The sequence below is a fragment of the Nyctibius grandis genome, chromosome 28, assembly GCF_013368605.1.
Source record: "Nyctibius grandis isolate bNycGra1 chromosome 28, bNycGra1.pri, whole genome shotgun sequence".
Classification (NCBI taxonomy): domain Eukaryota; kingdom Metazoa; phylum Chordata; class Aves; order Nyctibiiformes; family Nyctibiidae; genus Nyctibius; species Nyctibius grandis.
In genome coordinates, this window is record NC_090685.1 from 5,665,394 (window position 1) to 5,689,590 (window position 24,197).

At 56.0% G+C, this 24,197-nt stretch overlaps 2 protein-coding genes across 3 annotated transcripts in view; one reads left to right on the forward strand and one right to left on the reverse strand.

Moving 5' to 3' along the window:
• The window catches only part of ZHX3 (zinc fingers and homeoboxes 3), a 49,910-nt gene extending 42,084 nt beyond the window's left edge, over nt 1-7,826 (reverse strand). The window contains exons 1-2 of one of the 2 annotated variants that reach the window (XM_068419676.1): nt 7,761-7,826; nt 5,707-5,914 (exon numbers count right to left, since the gene is read on the reverse strand). The gene's annotated coding sequence lies outside the window, so the exon portion shown is untranslated. The remainder of the gene's footprint in view (nt 1-5,706; nt 5,915-7,760) is intronic. The other variant, XM_068419677.1, reaches the window with a different exon arrangement.
• Nucleotides 7,827-15,067: 7,241 nt separating this feature from the next.
• LPIN3 (lipin 3) lies at nt 15,068-24,197 on the forward strand. The gene is made up of 19 exons (XM_068419640.1): nt 15,068-15,259; nt 15,574-15,669; nt 16,483-16,718; nt 16,942-17,049; nt 17,492-17,612; nt 17,783-18,212; nt 19,056-19,155; nt 19,276-19,445; nt 19,528-19,621; nt 19,792-19,861; nt 20,462-20,566; nt 21,020-21,078; nt 21,351-21,477; nt 21,722-21,870; nt 22,032-22,118; nt 23,119-23,271; nt 23,614-23,725; nt 23,821-23,924; nt 24,053-24,197. Exons 1-19 carry the CDS (start codon nt 15,068-15,070, stop codon nt 24,195-24,197), a joined length of 2,658 nt encoding a protein of 885 aa, XP_068275741.1.

Here is a 24,197-nt window from a genome sequence, read left to right on the forward strand (position 1 = left end):
TTAATGGGAGATGTGATTATTGAAATTAATTTGGAAAATAGTCAGCATTCACCAATCAGCTCAGCAGTTTGGGTTTTCTTCATCTGCTGGTTACATGTTAATTATTGTACTGGTGGGATTATTTCCCATTCACATTTGGAATTTACAGCACAGTAGGGAATTGATTAAATTAGAAGAAAAATACAAAAAAAAAAAAATCAATGACATTTTAAATTCAACTTTTTTCTTTTTTTTTGTAATTTTCTTCCCAGTCTTCTGCCTACAAGGACCTGACAAACTCAACCCCAGCAGAACAGATGCACAAGGCAGCATTAAAAGGCAGAACAGCAACGACATCTCCGGAGCAGACACTTTGGGAAGGCAAAGCAAGCCTTCCGTGCTCACCAAGATCTCTTGCTCACAGCATCCTCTGCTGCCTCACACCAACTGTACCCTTTTCCATTCGCCTGACATTTGTAATTAAGAAGGAAAACCTCCCCATGCGTGGGAAATAATCCCCCATTTCCAAGCCCAGGACTCCAGCAATGCTGAAACACCCGTGCTGAGGTAGGAACAGGGGTTTGCGTGAGCGGGGAGCAGAGGTGGCGATGGCAGACGTGTCCCACGATGGCCCCTGCCCCGTCAGTAGCTCTGATGGACTTGAGTGGCTTCATCCATCCTCACCCCAGAAGAGTGAGAAGGACAGAGCAACACGTATCCACAACACCCACAGCAAGGACCGGGTTCTCCAGCTAAGCGCAGGTCCCTGATGGAGACCCTCTTCTTTTGAAGGTACCCAGCAGAGAGATCCCCAATTTTGCTATGTGAATCTCAAATACTATTTCCCACCTCATTTCACCTGGGCAAGCACACGTGTTGGTACACCAGTGTTACCAACAGCAAGGCTTTGAGCACACGTGTTTGCCTCGTTTATTGGGAGGTTACCCCAAAAGCAAGGGCTCCTTCTCACCCCCATCCTCTCAGCTCCAACTGGCTTGTTGAAAACTACAATTCAAAAATTGTACCCTCCGGGCAGGGTGTTGGAGGAGCCCAGCTCCAGGCTAGATGCTGGGGAGAGCATCGCCTGAGAAGCATGGTCCCTGTGTGTGGCATGCAGAGATGTGGGCATCTGCCTGGGGCAACCACCAACCTCCTAAGGGCTGGGGGTGGTGGAGCCAGCACTCCTAAATTAAGGCAGAGAGGGATCAGGGAGCTGCTGTGATCCAGACATGCAGATCAGCAGGAAGAGGATGCCAGCAAAATCAGGGGAGCATGGATGGAGCTCAGGAAAGGGTTAGGTCCAGGTGGACACGGCAACAACTATTCACCAGAGAGGGTTTTTGCACAATCAACCTCCAGTGCACTGGCTCCAAAGGTGCCTCCTCCAAAGCATCTTAATTTCTAGTGCTTTTATAAGGGCCAAATCTCCAACCCCCTGAAATGGTGCCGGCACGTGGCAGAGCAAACACGGCTCAGCACCACGAATCCAGCCTGGGTGAGCAGGACATCACCATGCCACTGAGACGGACAGCAGCTGCGGGGGGGAAAAAGCTAAAGGCAAAGGACCTGCAAACCCACAGTGGCTGTGACATCACCCTCGGTCCCCGTCTTTCCTGCCTGCAAAGCAACATGGAAACGCCAGGCAGGGGAGCAGGGAGCACAGGCTGCTATTTAAAACATCCGCTGCGTTTCACAGCACACACAGGACCAGAGGAGTGGAGCCGAACAGGTGGATTAGGGTTTTAATGAAATATTCACATTAATCTGCTTGCTCTGAGTCCAGACCACAACACGTCTGCTTCCCCTCTGCTAGCGCAGCTGGTTTTTTTTTCCCGAATTTTTGTTTTTAAATTAGTTCTGCCTCTGTAAAACAGAGACACTCCCCTTGTCTTAAATATTTTCCGACATGGAAATGATTCCTAGAAAAGAAAGAAATAGCAGGATATGTTCCAGAAGAGGAGTCTGCTTTTCCATCCCGCTTAACAAACCAAAGCATGACACGCAGCAGGCTCGTGTAACCTCCTGCACGCACCTCAGGATGACTCGTCTCTAATGACCACCTTACAACTGGGAACACAGGTAAGAGCCAATTAACCTTAACGCAAAGAGTAAACACACCCATCTTGCCAGTGCGGTGAAAAACTGCACGTCATGAAGCCCCATTGGTGTCACATCCAACCCATCAAGGTCTCCAAAGCCACCCAGCACTGTGCTCAAGGTGCTGGTTCAGAGGTGACCACCTCTACGAGGCTGACCAGAGCCAGAAGGCACGACACAGGCACAAGGGAAAGCCCGGTGCATCAGCCAGCATTGGGAGCTGAAATGGTCCTTGTGCTACCGGTGCCCCATGGCAGGACCTGGACCACCAGGAAGGTCTCCTGCTCCCTGCACAGGCACGAGGAGACAGCGATACAGCAGGATCCTTAACACAGAGACACAAAATCTCAAGTCATTAAATACGCTACCCATCAAAAAGCATCCAAGACAACCTCATCTCAAACGTCCTCTTACACAAAGTATACTCAAAGTACTCCGGTGCGCTACAGCAAAGACCCTTGCTACTCCTATGCTGAGGAGACCTGGAGGTGAAGAGCTACAGGAACAAGCATCCAGGACATCAAGCCTAATTTTTGTCCTCTTAAATTAAACTCTTCATTCTTAACGTTTTAAGAGCAGACAAGAAGTTCTGATTCTTCTTTGAAGACACACAGGTACCGTCTGATTCCTGATTATCTGGGGAAGACCAAAGAACGAGCTCCATCAGACAGCAGGGCACAAGCTTTTGGTAGAACCACCCTCTTCATCTGCGGGACAACCCAACCATTGGACTTACTTTCTAGAGGGACCCCAGTAACACCGTGGCTGTTTTCGGGAAAGTGAACCACCAGTATGACCGTTTTGTTCAGATTTGCTGTATTCTGGAAGCTTTGTTTTTAAATTGATTTAGGCAGCTGACCACACCACCCACCTGAACTCCTCCAAAGGACAAAAAATAACCCCCCAGCCTTCTGATAGGCACTTGGATATAAAGAAAAAAGTGTCACTGCTTCTGATTTACAGCACTGAAACCATAGAGCATGAGTCTGTCGGAGATGCACAGACTTCCAGATGGAAAGAGAGACCTACAGAACTGATTACATACAATTATTAATGTGTCTCTACACCCCTGGAAAAAAAGGACTGAATATGCTTAAAAAGAAACAAAGCAGGGAAACATAAAATTACTACCTGTTCAAGTATTTGTGCAATACTGGCATGACAACTTAGGGAAATAAATATTTGCTTGACCTATTTCCAAAAGAGAAGTTTTTTTATAAGTTCCATTAAAACCTCTTTATCGGAGCACGAGAGCAGAGCACGCGCGAGCCTCCCGCACGCCAATCCAGGCTCCAGGAGCAACCAGCTCCCTTCTTATCCTCCTCACGGGAGCAAACTGATCCCCTTTGGACCTGAAGGACAAAAAAAGTCAGTCTGAAAACAACCTCGAGACACTTATTCAGGAGAAGATGAGCTAAAAGATACCAACACAAATAGCAGGGAGCCCCTTTCAACTGATTCATCTGCCGCTTGCCTCGGTGAATTTTTAAGTGCTCACTGTCTAAACCTGTCCCACCCAGGCTCTTTAGTAAGGACACTCGGACAGCCAAATTCCAGGGCTCGTTCCCCACCCTATTCCTGACGTGGGCCCTCTCAAGCATCTCTGTATTAAAAGAAAAAAATCCCCAAAAGTTCTTCCCCTTGAGCAGCCCAGCAGCACAGCAGGCACGGAAGCCCCAGCACCCAAACTGAATTTTCTGAGCATTACTGGGCAGGAGTGTTTGGGTGGAGCTATAATGGAAACTTTTGCAACCTTAACACCAGGCTATTTTCTTTCTTTTTTTTTTTTTTTTTTTCCCCAAACAAGTGCTAAAACACATGGGGGGACTGGCTGGAGTGGTGAGGGCAGCACTTGCCTTCGGTAGGATGAACATTACAAAAGCCACCACTGCAATTGAATGCACAGCTTAGAAGGTTCATTCTCCGATTTTTCTATTTCTAAAAAAAAAAAAAAAGCAAAAAAAAAGCAGGACTAAGGAGCGGAGAGCACGCAGATAAAAAGGGAGTTCAGTTAAATGTCCCCTTATTGTGCACATAGAAAAAGGAGAGGGCACCCTCACAGAGTGCCCCTCTGAAAGGGGAGAGGAAAGAGGAACCACAAAGTCTTTGAAAGGCGTGAGAACGTCCCCCACGCAGAGACGAGCCATGGCTGCGACGGCATCTGGTGACACCCCAGCGCTTCAGCTCTGCTCTTGTGCCATGTGTCATCACCAGCTCCTCTAACTCCACAGTCCTCATCCAACCAGCTCCAGTGGCTTCACTTCACGCAAACTCACTCCATTTGCATTTTAAGCATTGTTATTTAGAACATTTGTCCAGAAAAAAAAGAGCAAAAACAAACAAACAAAGAAGGGGAGAAGTACAAGACTTTTTTTTTTTTTTCTTTTTGATTAGAAACATCACCCCTCTCCCACTCAACAATTAAAGCCATCCCAGCTGCAAGAGGGAGAGATCCTGCAGACCTTCACCACAACCACCCAGTATCAAGCACCACCAAGCAGGATCTTCTCCAAATTAGCCTCAGTAGCAGGACTAGACTCATTCCACCTAGCACAGGTGCTGAAGTTACAAATACAATCATCCTGAGCTCCTGTTTAGTTAATGCAAAGAGTGAGGCACCTCGGGGGTGACGCAGAGTCTGCACGGGGCAAATCATCCTTAGGACGATCAAGGCAGGGGGAAACCTGGACCTGGCTCTGGGCTCCTGCTCCCCCAAGCAAATCCCCCTATTTCAGGGCCACGCCAGCTCCCTGCAAGAACAAGGGCAACAATAACTCACATTAATAGCGTGCAAAGCAAGGACCTCTCCATGGGATGAAGCTCCCTCGTGTTTTTTTACATGCAAATCAGGTGGAAAAGATAGAAAGGAAAAAAAAAATACCAGAAGATGAGGAGCAAGGGACCCACCACAGCACAGCGAGCAGCAACAAGCCAGCCCACGCCGGGTCCGCTTGCACAAGCTGGGGGTGCTGGGCAGGACGGTGGCGTGGGGGGAGACGTCTGCTCCCATCTTCTGCCTTTTGTTTGCACCGATTTCCACAGACCCTCAGTTATTTGTTTCCGCTCCCAAGAGTTTTCTGAGGGAGCTCATGCCCTGCCTGCGTTCGGCAGGGAGCAGGCAGCCCGGCTGCTGGATGGGATGAACACGAGCGGGTCTCCCAGAGCTCATCGCCGCCCAGGATACGGCCCCGCGTTCAGACATAGCAAGCGTGCAGCATCCTCGCCCGGAGCAGCGGCTCCTCGTGCCCGGTGACCCAGAGGAGGCTCCCGGGGAGCCAGCCACGGCCGTGCCCTGCAAACAGCACTGCCTCCAGACCCGTCACACCACACCAACGGGGAAAGGCTTGACAAGGGCCAGACGCAGACCGTAAACCCAAGTTGTGGATAATTCCAGGAGCTACGAGACGAGCTGCTTTTACATAGTAACACCATAGTAACCGAGGCGGATGAAAGCTTGTGGACACAAGGGCATCACGTTTTTGGAGGGGAGGAAGAGGAGGTCTAAATAGAAGGAAAACCTTCCCGCGGAGTGAGGGGACACATTTGTATCAAGGAGAACCAGAGCCACGCTGCTGTTTGATTCTCCCCCCACTGACAACCCAGATGGCTGTTACTACCAGTCCGGCTCACCTGCTCCAGGCTTCCCTGCTCCGGGCTGTCAGCACTGCCTGCGTCGGTCCGCGCGCCTCCCCGACGAAAGCCAGCAGCCCCCACGGGGCCGGTAGTGCTTGGCTTTGCAACAAGGGTTTTATTGATAGAGATGTGCTCCCGCGAGGGACTTTGGGGCTTCAAGTTACCACGGCTTTCTTACGGTAGCGAGAACTGCGGAGGCTGAGCCCTGTCAGAAAAACCTATGGTGAACGCCAACCTATCTATAATACAATTAACACAAGCTACAGATTAGGTTGTATCTGAAGCAAAACGCAATCCAACAGCCTCCTCTTTCCCACCCCCAAAGGTGGGTCAAGGCTCCAAAACTGCGTGGGCATCTGTGTGCTGTGAGTTACTGGGATGAACTAAGAGGAAACAATAAACAGCCTGGAACTCAGCTACGCACCCCAAGTTGTAAAATACATCAAGGTCACCGACCCAACCTAGTTAATAGAAGTTATCATTAAATTGCTGTTTTCTTCTATGGTAAATAAAATGCTTCTGATCATCTGGGGTTTTTTCTCCCTCCTCCTCATCTCTTAAAGAGAAATTAGTTTAAAATAAGCTGTTCCAGATAACGAAGTAAACGTGTGGCTTCCTATCCATGGAGAATCGTTCCTCAGGACACCGGGGTCCTCGGTTGGGGACTGCAGCCGGAGTAGGTGGTGAGGGAGAAGAGCAGCCAAACCCTCCCTGCCCGGCCAGAGCCACCCTCCCGCGCCGGGCAGAGGGGAGCAGAAATGGGAAAACACAGCTCAGGAAGGGCTTGTAGATGTTTTTTTTTTCCTGGCACATCGGTCGGCCTAACAAGCCACATCACCTAGATCACCTACAACTTCCCCAAAAGTTTCCCACCTCATAACCAGAATAGAAGAGGGCCCCTTGGACAAACCTTGTCGCTTGAGACTAAGCATGCCCCGAATCAGAGGATGGAGCTTAAAGCCCCAAGCACGAGCTGCGCAGTCACCTCTCAGGCACGCCAGCGGTCCAAGCAAACGGGATGCCCGAGGGGCATGTGCCCGCTGCCCACCCGGACCCACACCCCCTTACTGAAACGTCTCCTTCCCCCAGACCCGCCGCTCGGAGCAGAGAGGCCTCAGCCCGCTGGCACCTGGCCACACGCCTGGCTGCCACCGCAGGAGCCCTGATCAGGAGCTGGCACAGCCCGGGCAGGACTTTACCCTGGCAGCCCGAGGGTGGGGGGTTAAACCACCGTCCCCAGTCAGGCAAGGAAAGCACCAAACGAACGGGAAACCAGGAGGGAGCGATCTGGGGTTCAGTCCCAGCTCCGCCACAGATCTCCTGCGCGGCCTCAGGCACATCACTTAGCAGCCGCTTGGTTCTCCTGCCTGTGTGAAGGGGGAGATGCCGTCTGCTCGCATCCCGGTTTGTCCCAAGGCCGGGCACGTTAAACCCCGCATCGCTGCAACACCAGGAGCCACAAAAAACCCCACCTGTGACTAACCCCCCAGCTGCGACACGAGAGGGGTCTGTCACCCCTCAGTGCCCAGAGCAAGCTGCCAACGAAGGCTGGAAAAAAGGACTTTTCTTCCTCTAAAGACCCAGACTAAAGAGGGAAAAAAACCCCAGACAACCCCGAGGGAGAGGCAGCCGGCTCCCGGGCAGCCCCACGGAGCCGGGTCCCGGGCAGCCCCACGGAGCTCTCCCTCACGCCGAGCTCCCACAGCGGCCGGGCAGGCCAGACGATTTTTAATTTAATTTCTTTTAATTTAAATTTTAATTGCTGGCGAGCCGCTCGCACCAAAGGGCAGCGCAGCCCGCCGGCTCCCCGGCCCGTGGCAGGGCTGGGCGGACAGGGCAGGCGGCGCGGGGCGGGGGGGGGGGACGACACGCGTGTCCCGACCCCCCGGTGGGTGCCCGGCAGGGCTGGGGCGGCTGCGGGAGCTCCCCGCACCTGCCCGGTCTCTGCGGTCCCCGGGGGCAGGTCCCGCGGGCCGGGGGGAGCGGGCGCGGGCGAGACCGCGGCGAGGCGAGGGGCGCGGGACCCTCCGCGCCGGGCGCTCGGCACTCACCCGCGGCAGGTCCCCGGGCCGCCGTGGCGGCTCGGCTCGGCGCGGTCCGACGGAGGCCCCGGCCCCGGCGGCGGGCGGGGCGGGCGGCGCAGCGGGGCGGCCAGGCGGGCGCCGCCGAGCCCAGGCATGGGCGGGGGGCGGGAGCGCGGGGCGGGCGGGCGCGACACACACCGGCATTAGCCAGGCTCCATCGCCGGGGCGGGGCGGGCGGTGACGTCACCGGAGCCGGACCGGGGCGGTGCGCGCGCTTGCGCGGGGCTCGGCGGGGCGGCGCGCGCGGGGTAGCGGGAACCGGCTGCGGGCACCGGGGGGTCGGCGCGACGGGTCCGTGCCCCGGGGGGGCCGGTGCAGAACGGCGGCGGGTCCGTGCCCCGGGGGGGTCGGCGCGGCGGGTCCGTGCCCCGGGGGGGTCGGCGGTGAGCATTGGGCATGTGCGCTGTCGGGGGTGGCGAGTGCCTGCCCCGGTCACCAAGGAAGGGCAGCGAGTGCCTGCCCCGGGCGCGCGCACCGGGCGTGTGCCCGGGGCAGGGTGGTGAGGGCCGGCACCGGGCGCCTGCACCGGGGGTGAGCCGTGGGTGCGCGCACCGGAGCAGGCGTGTGCGCCGGGGCGGTCAGCAGGTGCGTGCGCTGGAGCGTGTATCGGCCCCCGAGTGCTCGCGGGGTGCGTGTGCCGGGGTGCGGGCGGGGTGCGCGCACCCAGCGCGGGGAGGCTGACGATGAGTGTGCAGCCAGGCACGGGGGAGGACGGCTGGGCGCGCAGCGGGTGCCCCGTCCGTGCCCGTGTCCCTGCTCCCCCGGCAGCCCTTCGGTGCCCCGACCCAATGCCCTGCCCGGTCCGAAGCGCAGCCGGTGGCTCCTGCCGGCTTAGGGAGCTGATCCGGCTCTGCGGAGCCTGGCACGGGCGGTTTGGTGGCTGGAAGCCCCCTGCCCCTTCCTGCTACCGGCCTTTGGCACCCCGGGGGGGTGAGTTTGATCCAGCCGGTGCCGGACGGAGGCTGCTGCAGGCTGGGGGCCACCGCTGCGCTCCCCGGGCTGCAGAGATGCTCTTGGGGTGGCCAAACCACTGCACCCCAAGGGCTTTGGCAGCATTAACAACAGCGTGCTATGAGCAGGTCGGGATCGAACAGCACCAAGTATTTTTTTAAAAAGCCTGGCTTGGAAACATCGTCTGTCTTGAAATAAGACACCAGCTTTGGACAAAAGATAAAAGATTTTCCAGCTGCCTAAATGTGCACGTCATTCCGCTTGTCCTGGGTGCGGAGCTAACGGTCAGACTCTGCTCACAGTTACATTGGTGTAAATATGATGTCACTTATCTGAAGTTGTTGGCTGGATTATCCGCGACTCAGACAATGCGTTGCAAGCTCAGAGACTTCATGTCTCAGGACTGTTTCGTGCTCAGGGCTATCAGCTCTCCCGGTTTTAGAGCGTGGCTGGGTTTCTCTGCCAGCCCTGGCTCTCGGAGCCGTGCGTGGGAATTGCAGCTTTTTGTTTTTTCTTTTAAAGTCAGCTTGAACCCTTTGTGTTTACGGAAGAAATGTGAACTTTTAACAGGTCAGGATCTAGGAGCCAAATCAGCAGAGCGTGTTTATAAACCAGAACGGATGGTTTTCCACCAGTCCTGCGGCTGTAATCCAGCTTTTGCAGCGCTCGTGACTGGCGACCAAGGATGGCATTTCCTCCTTTTCAGGCAAAATGGCTTTCCCACCCACTCCATCACATGCCAGGCCAGTCTGACCTGATCTTTCTGGAAATGGGAAAGAAAAAAACCCACCACTGCTGTTTTCCTGTTGTATTCCTGGCTCCAGGGCCAGCACTCAGAGCAGCTGGACCTCCAGGAATTGCCCCCATCCCGAGGGAGCAGGACACCTGAGCCTTGCTCCCCGTGGCTTTCACAGGATGGGAATTTCACCCCATCCAGCTGCGCTGACTTGGTGTTTCTGCCTCTCCTCTCATCCTGTTTTGCTGAATCACCCCTTTCACAAGCCTCTGGAGCTCTTTGTTGATCTGAGGAAGGAAATGGGAGCCCCTGCCTGGCCAGCTGAGAGGGGCAGCGAGCTCTGCCAGCCCTCCCCGCACTCCTGCTCTTCAAAGGCTCCTTCTCTCTGCTGGGAGCAGGGGCTCCAGTAACGGGAAAGCCCTTTCACATTCCAGCCTCTGGCGGGGATTCCCTGGAGGGTCACAGGGGAGGGATGTCCCTTAGGGAGGACAGCCCCGCCAGCTCCAGGGACCTTCAACCTGCTGGGCTGATGGACAGCTGTCAGCCCCCGTCTGGGTCGCCCAGCCCAATAGTGACTCTGGCCATCGCTCACCTGGCATTTGGTGCTTGCAGCACCCTGCTCGGTGTCTGCAAGGGGGACATTCAGGAAAAGGCATCTTTGCTTTTTTGCATCACAACCTTGGGTTTTGCTGGCATCTCGGGAACCCCCAGTGCGAGAGGGACGCTGGTGAAGTTAAAGGACAGAGCAGACCCAGATAGAAACGAGCCAGGCTAGTTGCCATAAGATTGTGCCCCAGAGCAGTGAGGTCCTGGAACATCCATCCAGTGTGGGAATGGGGACAGGAGAACACGGCTCCCTGGCTTAGGGGTGGGAAGAGGATTCGGCAAGGTGGGCTTCCAGCCGTCAGATGATACTGATGTCCCCAGCTACTAGCTCAGCCCTGCGACTGGAAGGATTGCTCCCATCCCAGCCCCAGCTTCGCTTTTCTGCACAGCAAAGCGAGACCCTTCCTGTCAGCTCAGTTCCCCTCCTGTCCGGGAGAGCTTCTTGCTCCTCTGCAGCGTCTCTGATGAGCTGAGCTGTGTCAGGTCTCAGCTAGCATGGAGGCAGGTGGGTTGGCCGGCTTCCCAGGTCTCTCTCATGCAGCTGGATTGTCCGTCCTTCCTCCAGATGTTTCACCCCAGGCCACGAACAAGCAGGTGGCAAGGGGGGAATCCAAGGAGAAGTTCCTGAGGGAGTGCTGGGCTGCTCAAAGATGAGCTTAAGCAGCTGGGAAAATCACGGGGAAATAATGTGGTGACCGAGGGAGGAGGCAAAACCCCCATCACCCCCCACCTTGGAGGCAGCCAAAGAATTGGCTGTGGCCTGGCTCGTCTGCAGCAGCTGTCAAAATACGAAGAGGGGGAAATACAAGCCCATCTTTGACACGGCTTGTCCCCTCTCCTGCCCTGCGACTGAAGACATGACTTGTTTTTCTGGGACAGAGGAAAATTTAGGAGTCTCCTGGGCAGCAAGTGCCTGGGGTGCTCCCAACTGCCCAGTGGATGAATGGGTTTTTTCTGGAGAGGTGCTGGAGACAATGGGATTGGGGCCAGCGGAGGCAGCACGGAGGGGCCGGAGTGCAGCCGGCCATGTTGCTACCCCGTGCGGGGTGAAGGCTGCGATCCGGGATGGGTGGGGAGTGCCAGGGACGCAGGATGGAAGCTGCTGAGATGGAGCTTTTTGGATGCAAGGAGCTGAAAATCTTGCATCTCGGTTGACTAATAAAAAAAAAGTCTGGTTTTGCAAAGGCTCTTGCAAACATCTGTGGGTTGTGCGAGTTCCCAAAAGGGGGAAGAAATCTCTCCCTGTTGGAGTGGGTCCTGGGGGGAGGATGCACAGAGAAATTGGGGTGCTCAGGGGCACAAGCCCAGAGTGATGGATCTGCAGGGCTCACCTTTGGAAAAAACGGAAGGGGGAGCAAGAGGGGGTATGAAAAGCAGCTGGGAGGCGCTGAGAATGATTGTAGGGCTTTGCAAAAGATTACTGTGGCAATTAAAAGTGCTTTAAGCTTTTCGGAGGAGAAAGAGGGAAAGAAGAGGTAAGTAAAACACCCCAGGGCTGGATTGCAGGGTAGCATGGAGGGAGGTACAGACATAACCAAGCGCGGCCGTGGCCCAGAAAGCCTTGGAGGATTTTGCAGGAGGGTGGGTGACATTAGCGGTGTCCCAGCCAGCGCTGCCCCAGTAGGAAACGCTGCCATCCCCTGCTTGCCCAGGGGCACGGGCTGGCTTATGCAAGAGGTTCTGGTGTCCCAGCCTAGTCCCAGTCCCAGGTTGCACAACTAAATAAACTCACCCAAATTCACTCTTCCAAAGTGTGTAGTTATTGAGGAGCAGCTAAAATTATCCCTCAAAATCCCCCAAAACCTTGGGTTCTGGTGAAGCCTCTTTCCTCCTTACAAGCACCACACACCAGCACCTTCCACATTCCTCCCAGACCAAACCTGGCCAAGGTGCACCCAATCTTATATCCAGGAGCAATTAAGTGAGCAACACAGCAATTATCACCCTACCCACCCTTTGTGGTCCTAGTCCATATGACTCTATAGCAATCCCTATAGCCCCATGGAGGCAGGAGAAATTAGTGTCTGGCATAGGCTCCCTACCAAGATACCTCCCACTCCAGACTGTCCTCAGCCTGGCCATGGCTGCGTGAGGATGCTCTCCAGCCATTGCAAGGCAGCTTTTAACAGGCAGATCTTTCACCTGAGCTGCGTGCTCAGCCTCTGCGAGCACCTTTTCCAGAGGGTTCATTATCCCCTGGGGTCCTGAGAGCTGGGGCCTTGTACAGCTTGTGCCCTGAGGGGTTAAACGCTGGGAGATCTGGTCTGGCAAATGCAAGAAGGACTGTCTGTGGAAATTCCAGCCTGGTGGGTTGGGCTGCAGGGGTCTTGCAGGATGGTGGGTTGGAGAAGGAGGGGGGAAGCATTGGCAGCTTGGAGCTGCTGGAGCAAACAAGCTGGTTGCAATGGGACACAGGGGCTGGTTGCAATGGGGGACACAGACTGGTTTCAATGGGACACAGCTGCTCCGTGCAGGTGCCAGCCGCCTCCCCAGAGCTGCCCCCGGGAGCCCTCATAGGCCCAGCAGGAGCCATGGCAGCCCTCATAGGCCCAGCAGGAGCCATGGCACGGGGACTGGGTGCTGTCTGGGAGAGAGGGCCCTCCCCTTGCTCAGGTGAGAGGAAGGAAGTGGTGGGGAGAGGAGGAGCTGAGGTGAGGGAGCGTCACTGCTGGCAGAGAGCAGCCCCGGGGGTGTCCGGGCTGGTTGCCCCGAGGTTGAGGGGGTGCTGAGGTTCAGCAGGTGCCCAGGTAACGGGGCAGGTCCCAGGCGGTTCGCAGAGTGTGGTGGATGTGCAGGGTGGGAAGGGTGCGCGGTTTGTGGGGTGGCCCAGCTCGGTGCTGCTCAGGGGCAGAGCAGGCTGCTGCGAGCAAAACCGCTGCCTTGTGTTGGGAGGGTTTTTAGCTGGAGAGGTGGGTGTGAGCTCCCTCGGGACAGGAGCTGCGTGGTGGAGGGCTGTGATCCTGCTGTTTCTGGGCTTGAGGGGCGGGGATGCCCCGTTCCTCTGTAGGGGAGGCTTGTCGAACGTGGCTTGGTGTCCTTGGAAACCCTTTCTTCTACCCTGTCCACCTATAAATCTCTCTCCAGAGCATAACTTATTCTTCATCTCCCTAATGGACCTTCTCCATCCATGGCAGGGCTGAGAGCCGCGGGCAGGCTGAGCCTCTTCCCTCTGTTCGCCGCCTGTCTGCAGTTGTCCCGGGTGAAACCCGCAGGGGGTTAAACTCGCTGAGCTGAAACCTCTACCAGAGCCGTCCTCTTCCTGCTGCCCTGAGCTCTGGGGCTGAGCAGGTCCCCAGCACCGTGCAGGCAGGTGCCAGGGGATGGGGCATGGAGCCCTGGGGGGGCACTGGCTCTGCAGAGGGGATGTGGCCGCGGCACGAGGTGCCCAGCAGCGTGTTGTGCTGGGTGGCCGCAGTGCTGGGTTAAGCCCTTGCACCCTGTGTTCACTGTGAAGGTGCTGCTCAGCGGGGGCTGTTCTGGGGTCTCCTTCCAAGCCCCCACCCCAAACTGTGTGGGTTTATCTGCCCAGGATTTTCCCTATGCACTTTCCAGGTCTGTGTCAATGCACACCCCAGCCAGGAGCCCACTAGTGCTGCCCTGGGAGCATCAGGGCCACCCGATCCTTCCTCCTCTCTGCAAATCCCCCCCTGTGCAGCGAGGAGCTCTGCCCTGTTTGCTGCCAGGCCCCGCAGCGCAGCGGGGAAGGCGGCTGGAGGGCTGCCCACAGCGGCAGCGATGCCCAGGAAAGCTGGGCTCAGCAGGTTGGTGGTGGCCCCGTGACCCTGGCCCTGCTCGCAGCAGAGCTGATGGAGGCAGCGAAGCTTCGGGAGCCAGCTGGTGCTTCCCTGCCGCCCCCCCAGGGAGGAGCTGGGCTTTAGGCTTATTCCCAGCTGTCAGGGAGAGGTAGGGGGGACGGTGCACAGAGCGGGGACCGCGTCTCCCCACGCAGACCATCTTCCTGGAGGGATGTCTGGGAATGGGACAGGGCTGAGCTTGTGCAAAACGGATGAGAGAGGCTGGGTGCCAGCTGGGGCAGAGGGCTCGTCGGGTGGCACCTGCTTGTCCTCGTCCCTTTGGGTAAGGAGCCATCTCTCACCGGCCGTCCCGTGGGTTGGATGTGCGCTGCAGGCTGTGCTGAGAGCCCCCAGGGAGCCCAAGCCATCATCTGATGGTGCTGCTGGCACAAGAGGCTTCCCTCAGTTCATCCGTGGTCCTTCTGAAGTGGACATCCTGTTCCCTTGTCCTCTCCTTGGGGCGAGGTGGGGTGCAGAGCTGGCAGCCTGGGGAGCTGGGCTCAGCCTCTGTGGTTCCCAGCCTCCGGTGTGATGCACTGACACCGAGACCATCGTCCTGCTGCTGCTGAATTCTAAGCAAAGGGAGCAAGGGGCTGCTCTGGCCCAGGGGCTGGGACCAACACCCAGCACCCCAATATAGATTCGGCAGTGCCTAGGTGGGATGCCTTCCCCTTCGAGTGGGAAACATTAGGTTTGGACTCTGTTCAAAGTGAGCATGTGGTGTATGCAGCAGATCCTCAGACTTTCCACCTCTCTGCCCTAAGTTGTTTTTTTTTTTTTTAAGGACAGTGCAGGGCAGGAGGTCTCCTGCCAGCCAAATTCTTATTTGAATGGGTTGTTGACAGCTTGATTGCAAAGTGTTGCTGTGAGGTCGTATTTGCCCTCCCAAGGGACAAATGTGATGGTGCATCCCCACGGCAAAGGTCTCTCTACTCCAAGCTGGATGCAATAACTCGTGCTGTGGCTTCTGTCCTGTGTTCTGGTGCTCACAGAGGCCCTGGCTGATCTCCATCAAGGCCCTTAATGTGTTTGCCTCAGTTTCCCCAGAGGCTTACCTGTCCCCATGATGAGGCTGTTTTTGCTGCTGTGGAATGACTCTCCTAGAGTAAACTCACATTGCATTTAGCTGCTGGAGCCCTTTTTCCCCACCTGAGTCTATCCCTGTCTCTCACTTGCAGTCTCAAACGATGAACTACGTGGGGCACCTTGCTGAGACTGTCTTTGTCACAATGAAGGAGCTGTACTGGGGTCTGAACCCTGCCACCCTGACGGGCTGCATCGATGTGGTTGTAGTGAGGCAGCCCGACAACTCCTTCCAGTGCTCCCCGTTTCACGTGCGCTTTGGGAAGCTGGGTGTGCTGCGCTCCAAGGAGAAGGTGGTAAGTGGTGCCTGCCCTGGGACTGTGCTGCTTCTCTGGTGTCTGGAGACCTAGGATCTTCCATAACCCATGGGCTGTTTGAGGGGAATGGGAGACCTGCTCAAAGGGCTTGACAATTTTTGGAGGTGTTGCCCCAAATGGAACCCATCCTCTTCCAGGGAGGACTGTGCTTCCCAGGAAGACGGGGAGAGGTCCCTTGCCTGAAAGGCTGGGTGGCTGTCAGCCCTGCGAGCAACCCCAGCCTGTCCCCTCCCTGGGGAAGTGCTGGTGGGTGAGTGGGTTCAGATGGACAGGCTGCTTCTGCCCCTTGCCAGGTTGACATTGAAATCAATGGTGAGCCTGTGGACCTGCACATGAAGCTGGGTGACAATGGAGAGGCCTTCTTTGTCCAGGAGTCAGAGGAAAATGAGGTTGGTGATGAAGAGGTGTTGCTGGTCTATGTCCAGTCGTGACCACATGGAAGTGCAGGTTTGAGGTAGAAGGACCAGGTTTGGACTGCTCTTCTTCAGGGTGACTCTGTAATCCCCTCTGATGCTTTGTGTGTCCGGAAAGGCTCCTACTCAAAGGACCTTGTAACCAGTGTGGAGGATCAAGGCAGTGGAGCATCCTGAGGGAGCATTAGACCAAATATCTGCATCCCAGCCTGTCCTCCCTCCCTGGGCAGGGCTGCTGGCCAGCCAGGCAGATATCTCAGAGCTTGGCCTCTTGGGGGGATCTTGTGACAGGGATAAGAGTGAGCCAGATGCTGTGGCAGGCTGCCTGCTCTACTGGGAAGCAGGATGAGACTAGTTGTGGCTTCCAGAAATCTTGGCAGCTCTCTCCCAGGCTGACTTGTGGTTGCTGCTAGCTTGGGCTGGGTTTGAGAGCAGGGAGAGAGCTCTGGAGCCGAATCCCATTTGCAGCCTTTGTAATTCTGGTCTCATGGTGCCACCTCCTGCCTGCCTCTCCTTGCCTGCGTTAAAGATGTCTTCAGCTTGTGGCTGGATAACCCTGGGTTTGGTTTGTGGTTGGTTTGTTTGGGTTTTTGGGTTTGGTTTTTTTTTTACTCACATGTTGCATGTACAAAACCTTTCCTTTTGGGCCTCACCACAAAACCACCCCCAAGCCGAGGGCTTGGAGGTGTTGGTTGTGCTGGTGGCTTATGTTGCGTAGACAAGAGCCATGAGCTGCCAGGCTGGAAAAGAGGGCACTGGAGCTGAGAGGCTCTTCCACCCCTGTTGCAGGGCAGCATCCCCTCCCGCCTCTGCACGTCCCCCATCCCCAGGGAGGAGACCACAGAGGATGCTGCCCAGCCCTCTCACGGGCACGAGGCCTCCAGCTTTGAAGTGACCCTGCGCAAGAGGAGGCGACGCAGGAGGAAGCCCAAGCAGAAGGAGGTGTCAGACTCTGAGTTAGAAGGCCGTGAGGAGACCAAAAGCGAGATGTCTGTGGAGGAGCCGTGCAAGCTGCCTGCCCCAAGGTGAGCTGCTTGGTCTGAGCAGGGTGATGTGGTGGGTCAAGCCTGTAGGTTTGCCTGGTGATGCCCAGCCGTACTGAAACGTGGGGATGGTGTTTTGAGTTGGACCACAGCCTCCTGTGGAGTAGAAAGCCAGTGGAAATGGTGATCTTGGATATTGCCAGCTTTCCAGGTGAGGAGGCTGGTGCCTGAGAGTAGCACAACTGATCTCTTTCCTCGTTTGCAGTGATTCAGTGTATTTCTCCTTTGCTGATCTCCCTGAAGAAGAAACCAGGTTGTTGCAGTCCCCAGAGATGCACCCTTACTCTGATGGGGAGCTGGCCTCTGTGGACAGGTAACAGGCAGAGCCAAGGCGATCTGCTCGGCTTCGGTGAGAGAGGGGATGTGCCTTGGGGCTGGGAAGGTGGTAAGGAAAAGGGACTTGGGGGTGTCGGGAGAGGAGGGTTTTCCTGGCCTGATGTGTGACGGGGGAAAGCTTGGAGCTAATGAGGGACAGTGCTGGGCATGGTCACAGGTGCAAGAAGCCTGCGTGCACAGGGGACCCTCCTGCCTCTGCTGCCGAGCTGCTTCTGGACAACTGGTGGCATAGCACTTTGCTTCCTTGGGCCTCAGCTTCCCATAGGTCTTGCTTGTTTGTAAGAGATAGTCTTAGGGGGCAGAACTGACTCTATGGGAAACCAGCGTTACAGGGTTCTTGGCCCTAAATGTCCTTGAGTGATAGGAAAGCACGGGGCTGTAGAGTAGATGAGGTCCAACATTCTCTTCTCTTCTTGTAGCCCCACCCTGAGCCATCCATCTTCTCCTAAAAGTGACTCTGAGCTGGAGATCAGACTGCAGGAGAGTTTTGCTCTAGGGACTGAATCCCATGTGCAGTGGACCTGGGGAAGGCTCCCTCAGGTGAGTCCCTGTTCTTGCTCTTCTCTAGCAGCTGGTGGGAAGTGGGTCTCTCAAAGGCCTGCAGAAAGTGGAGGAAGCTGTGGCCAGGCAGCCTTAGAGGAGTTGCCCTCTTCTGCCTGATGCTTTGTGCATCTTCCTGTCCTCAAACCTGTTCCTCTGCTTTTGTTGAGGTGAATAAATCAGAACGAGTTGAACCAGCCAAGTCAACAAAGACCTTTGCTACTGCAGCAGCTGCTGTCTCTGTGACACCGGTCCCAGTGGCTGAGGCAACCCATCTTGTTGCCACCTTTGAAGGTCTGGGAGGAGGTCCAAGCCCAGTGGGACATCAGGGTGCACCTTGTTCCTCTGCTGTGTCGGCTGTTGAGCCAACACCTGCACCCTGGAATGGGAATGGCCTCCCCGGGCTGAAGGACATCCCCAATGCTGTGGGGGCACAGAGCTTGTTGGAGGCCTCCTCAGCCCCACGAGAGAAACAGGAAGGAGGTGGGAGTGTTATGCCAGAGGTTCAGCCAGATGTGGAGCCCTCTGAGGGAGCTGCTGCTCTGAGGCAGGTGTGCTCAGAGGGCCCTGAACCCCAGCTGGAAAGCCAGAGGAGACAAGGTGAGTGGGAGACTGGCGCTGGTGGAAGTGGTGTTTGAGCCTGCAGATGTATCTGACTTGGATGGGGGGTTCATTCAGTGTAACTCCTTCATGACCGCCCTGGGTATTCAAGGTGTGACGTTTGCTTTGCCCTCCCCATGTGCTACCAGCTCCTTTACTTTGAAGAGATATTCCTCAGGTTTCCTCTGTTCAGTGACCACCCTGCTCCCCAGGAAGTCTTTCTTGCCTTAGCATTTCCTGAAGTCCACCCTTGGGTTTCTCTGCTTTTGCATGCTTAGAAGATTTCTCAGCAGTGTAGCCCTTACCTTAACTTGAAGTGTCCGGCAGCACCTGGCCTGACTTGTGTCTTCATCCTGAGCACGCCAAGTCAGGTGGAAAATCACACAGAGCAAAGCATACATGTCTCCCTTGACAGTGTATTTAAGGACTCTTATGTTGTTACCTGTCCTAACCAGCCTTACTCTTCCAGCCAGCATAAATTCAGAACAAAATTGTCTCCCTGAAGAAGGGACGCTTGGGATTCCTCATTGTACAGAGAGGGAGATCACAAAGGGTTATCTTGCATGGTGCTAACTTCAAATGGCACCTTCAGATTGTCACAGCAGAACATAGGCAGGACTTTGGCCTGTCCTTTGCGTCCTCTTGGCAAATGGTGTCATACCAGTGCAGGTGTCTTGAGGTACTTCTGTTGATTTAAGGCAGCTTTTCAAGTAGGAAAAGAGATGCTCTCTTGTATGATATATGAATATGATGGAGGAAAATGCTGTTAGCTTTCTCAGTAGATGCTGAGATGGTTGGAAAGGTGATTCAGCTAAGCTCTCTCCCTTCTGTCTGTGCATTGAGGATCCATCAAAAGAAGTCCTCACTTGGGTCCCAGTGGCGTTTACCTGGAAGACCTCTCCAACCTGGATGAGGAGCAGGTGGCTCTCTGTTTCCCCAGGAGGTATGGGTTGCCCCAGCTGGCCAAGCTCAGACCTTCTTGAGCGCTTCCCTTACAGCAAAGGACGGAGGTTTGTCCAAAGCTATTGCCTGATGTTGGCACTGTTTCCTCTCTTGCTGGTAGTGACACAGAGCAGAGTTCAAAGCCTGTGGCAGACTCCAGCAACCCTCTGTGTGTCCAGCTGCCATCCAACTTGCCTGCTGACAGCCCCATGGACTCCAACTCTGATTTGATACCCACAATTGCCCTGTCGCTGTGTGGAGGCCTGGGGGGCAGCAGGCAGATCTCTCATGGTAGGTGGGAGAGGAGGGGGAATCTGCTGTCCTGAAATCCATTATATACACCAGTGGTATGACACAGCCTCTGTCCCACCAGATAAGTTCATGGAACACATGGTCTCCTACCAGCAGTTTGCTGAGAATCCAGGACTCATTGATGACCCAAACCTGGTGATACTGATCAACAAGAAGTGAGTGGCCTGTTCTTCCTGCTGCTTCATCCCAAGATGACCAGTGTGGCCCCTTTGCCCCTACAGAAACACTGCTGTAGGAGCAGGCCTCCTGGCCATGCTGAAGGATGGTGGTCTGGAAACAGCCCTCACAGGAGTGGTGATGTTCCCATCCCTCTTGCTTCTTCCAGGTATTACAACTGGGCAGTGGCTGCTCCCATGGTCCTGTCCCTGCAGGCTTTCCAGAGGAACATTCCTGAGGTCAGTGGCACAACACACTTACTGGCATGCTTCTCAGCAGGGCTTGAAGGGTGCAGCGGGGCTGCAGAAGACCAAGCTGCCCATCTGGGGCTTTGCGGGCAGTCTGGGGCAGAGCTGAACATCACTGCAGCCCACAAACCCTGAGGTCTGTCCCTTCCCCCAGAGGTACTTCAGGGTGGCTTTTAGATACCTGGGTACCACTGATGCCTGGAGAGCAGAGATTTCCTCGTCAGAAATCTCCTGTTCTGGTGGTTGTATCTGTGCGAGGCTGGCCAGTCGGGGGCCCTGGCAGGCTGGAGGATTTGGGACTGCATGAGCCTGCTCCAGGGCTCTGTAGACCTGGCTGGGATTGTATGGAATAGGGCATCCAGGTCTTTTTTTTTCTTTTTTTTTTTTTTTTCAAGCTGCATGAAGGGAACAAGTCATTGTACCCTTCACCCCAAAGCCATCTCATCTCAGTGTGGCAGGAGTCATGCATCTCATCCTGTGAATAATTTTACAAAGGAAACCCTGCCTGGACAAGGGTCTCCTCAGCCTGCTGGCAGCTGAGCCTCCCTGGGCTGAGGACTGACTTCATCCCATGTTCTGCCACATTCACAGAGCACCATTGACCGACTGGTGAAGGAGAAGATGCCCAAGAAAGGCAACAGGTGGTGGTTCTCCTGGAGGAGGAGAGAATTCCCAGCAGAGGAGGTGTTTGCAGTGGCGGCTGTGACAACCGTGTCCCCAGGGCACAGGAGTCATTCTGGTGGCTGGCAGGGGTGGGGGTAGGAGAGCAGCAGGATCCTGGGGATGGCCTGAGACTGAGCACCAGAGCAGCCAGAGGGACCTGGTGGCAAGTTGACTTCTGAAGATTGTTGCTGTCCCCTCAGGTCTGTTAATGTCTGAGCAGCATCAACCAACATTACCAACAACTGGTAAAGTGGACCTTGTGCCCCTCATGCCATAGCCCAGGCACCACGTGTGCTTGCTGGTCTCCCTGCCCCACCACAGCACCAGGCTGTGGTTCCTCTTCCATGGGGCAATGTCCTCACGAAGGCAGGGGGATGCCTTGCCACCTCCTTTCTGGTATCACTGCTCCAAGAGGCAGTAAAGCAAAGCAGCCCCTGCTCCTGCCCTTGGCGCTGAGCTGCTAATGACACCACTCTCTGCCCACAGCAGTCGAGGCCAGGGAAAGCCAAGGTGGGGACACTGCAGCATGACTCTGCTCAGCAGAGGTGAGTGCCTCCCTCCCAGGTTGCCCTTAGGAGTCTATGCGTGCTCTTGATCTCTTCTCTTCCTAAATGACCAGTTATTCCCAAGCCTACATAACGTGTGAGGGCAGAAAGCTCTGTTAAAGCTCTGACTGACCCCAGTCCAGCCAAGCTCCTCCATGGCTGCTTCCTGGTGGGTGGGTTGTCCTGGGTCGCCTCCAGATATCCCCTGGTGCTCATGGGGAAAGCCATGGTCTGCAGAGTAAAGCCAACATGCTCTTCCCTTCCTTGTGTAGGCAGGAGGAGGTGTCATCCAGTGACGATGAGCCCATGCACCCTGGGGACATGTTAGCAGTGGATGCCCCTGCGCAGAAACCCCAGCCAAACTACAAGAAATCCCTGCGACTCTCCTCCGAACAAATCGTATGTGCTTTACTCCTCCTTTACTGCCTGCTTGTGTGTGTAGGGGTGAGACAACCCTTAAACAGGGATTTCTCTACTCCTGACCTCATGTTTCTATAGGGTGTCCAAGTATTTTGCTCTGTGTGGCCACCCTGTAGAGGCTTGGGGTTTCTGGTCTGGCCAGGTGGCGGTCTGGCCTCTGGCAAGCCCGGGACCGATGTGACTCGGTGCTGGTGTACCACCTTTGGTTCCCCCACTGCTGCAGGAAAGGCTGAATCTGCAGGATGGCCCTAATGAGGTGGCATTCAGCGTGACTACTCAGTACCAGGGCACGTGCCGCTGTGAGGCCACCATCTACCTGTGGAACTGGGATGACAAGGTGGTGATCTCGGACATCGATGGCACCATCACCAAGTAAAGGGCCTTTCTCCCACCCCACATCCCTGTTTCATTCCCCATCAGGGGAAAGTGTCCTTTCAAGGCTTGCATAAGCAGCCAGGAGGGACCACAAACAACGTCATATTCTGGATACCTGCCAGGTTGGATCAGCCTAACCTGGTCTCCTTTCCTTCTAGGTCAGATGCTCTTGGGCACATCTTGCCACATCTGGGCAAAGACTGGACTCATCATGGGATTGTGAAGCTCTTCCACAAAATCCACCTGTAGGTATCGGATCAGCTGATGCCAAGGGGAAGTGGGAGGATGATGGAGGAGAGGCTGAGTGGGAGCCAGAGTGAGGGCTCCTTACTCACTGATGTTGGCCAAAATAGCCAAGTTATCTGCTGTCAGTGATGGCTGATGCTTGCTGTGCTCTCTGGATGATGTTGGGGGGTGAAAGCAGGGGCGTTCACTGGGAGCTGGAAGCAAGTGCTCGCATTGCCTTCCCTGGGAAGAGTGTGTGGAGGCTTTGCTGGGGAGATGTAGGTGAGCACTTAAGGAGACGAGACTGCACAAGGTCATATCTGAGAGGCCAGAGGCGCAACCGGGTGCCTTTGGGTCTCTGCAGCAGTGGCAGGGGGGTCCAGCCAGCACTGGGGTGCCGGTTGTCCCTCTGAGCGCCCAGCGATGCTGTCCCCATGGAGCCCAACCTTCAGCTTCATCCCCAGCACCTGTGGCCACTAAGAGGCACTGTGGGCCCGCGGATGGCTCGTCCTGGCCCCGAGTGGGGGGACACGGGTCTCCTGCTCCCCGGGGGCTGCCCTCTCTGACACCCACCTCCCATCCCACAAGAGCACCGTGCCCTCTGTGCCCTAGGGACCCATCCAGCCATGCTGGCTGCTGGAGGGTCTGCAGGGGCTGGTGCCCAGCCGCAGGCAGCCTGCAAGGGGGTGACAACGGTGTTGGCCTGGGGGTCCCACCCGGGCGCACCCGCACCAAGCAGCGAAGGGGACTTTGGAGCCGGGATGGGCGTGCGGCTGCTGGGAAGGGGCTGGAGGGTGGTACGGGGTCCCCTCCAGCGCGGCTCCCCAGCAGCGAGGCAGATGGGGATCGGTGTCAGCCTGCGTCCCTGGGTGAGCGAGTCACGTTTGTGAAGCACCTTGCTTGCTGAAGGGGTGAACGGGTTGGGGCTTAGGCCAGGTCCTCAGCCACCTCCTCTTCGGAGGAGCAGGAGGATGCCTCGTCCAGGGCACAGCTCAGAGGGGTTCCCTGTGCTCTCTCCAGGAACGGCTACAAGTTCCTCTACTGCTCAGCCAGAGCGATCGGCATGGCGCACATCACCAAAGGCTACCTCAAATGGGTCAACGAGCAAGGCTGTGCCCTCCCCAAGGGCCCCATCCTGCTCGCCCCCAGCAGCCTCTTCTCTGCCTTCCACAGGTATCGCGTCCTCTCCTCCTCCCCAGCCCTGCACCTCCTGCATCCCTGGGGATGGCACCCCTCTTCCCCAGCTCGACACGGGGGATGGCACCCCTCTTCCCCAGCTCGACACGGGGGATGGCACCCCTCTTCCCCAGCTCGATATGGAGGGATGTTCTGGCCTCCCTGGTGCAGGATACCTTTCATGGGAGGCAGCAGGGGAGCTGCCTGCCCTCCCTGGAGCTTCGTGGTGAAGCTCGTGCAATGCACACAATCACTTTTGCCCTTCAAATCACTTCTGAAGGTGGTCCTGGCCGGCTGATGCCTCTGACTTCTGCTCTGTGCATGTGTCTTGTGCTGCAGGGAGGTGATTGAGAAGAAGCCAGAGGTGTTCAAGATCGCCTGCTTGATGGACATCCAAAACCTGTTTGCCACGAAGCTGCCCTTCTACGCAGCCTTTGGGAACAGAGCCAACGTGAGTGGGTCTCCAGGGGAGGAGGGAGGGCTCAGGCTGGGGCGGTGGTGGTGCCTTCCTGCAGCTCTCGTACATTGCTGGCCTTCCTTGGGCAGGATGTCTACGCTTACAAGCAAGTGGGCCTGCCGGAGAGCCGCATATTCACAGTCAACCCCAAGGGAGAGCTGATCCAGGAGCTCACTAAGAACCACAAGTCAACGTAAGTGACCTGCTTGTTCCTCAGCACCTCTGGGTTCACCTGACTTTAACCCAGAGAAGCATTTTGTGGGGTAGTAAAGCAAACAAAACCCCGATGACCCCAATGCAACTCGCTTCTTACCTCCATAGGTACGAGCGGCTGTCGGAGCTGGTGGAGCTGATCTTCCCTCCCCTGGGGCAGAGCGGGAGCGTCGCTCTGGTGTGCCCCGAGTACAGCCAGTTTGCCTACTGGAGAGCTCCGCTGCCTGCTGTTGACTTGGATGTCTTCTCCTGA

Excerpts from the sequence above, each read along its gene's own strand:
- LPIN3 (XM_068419640.1), top strand. The coding sequence starts at position 15,068 with ATGAACTACGTGGGGCACCTTGCTGAGACTGTCTTTGTCACAATGAAG. Across the intron at positions 19,446-19,527 it reads CAGCAGGCAGATCTCTCATG|ATAAGTTCATGGAACACATG; the intron begins GTAGGTGGGAGA and ends CTGTCCCACCAG. Across the intron at positions 21,478-21,721 it reads GACTCTCCTCCGAACAAATC|GAAAGGCTGAATCTGCAGGA; the intron begins GTATGTGCTTTA and ends CCACTGCTGCAG.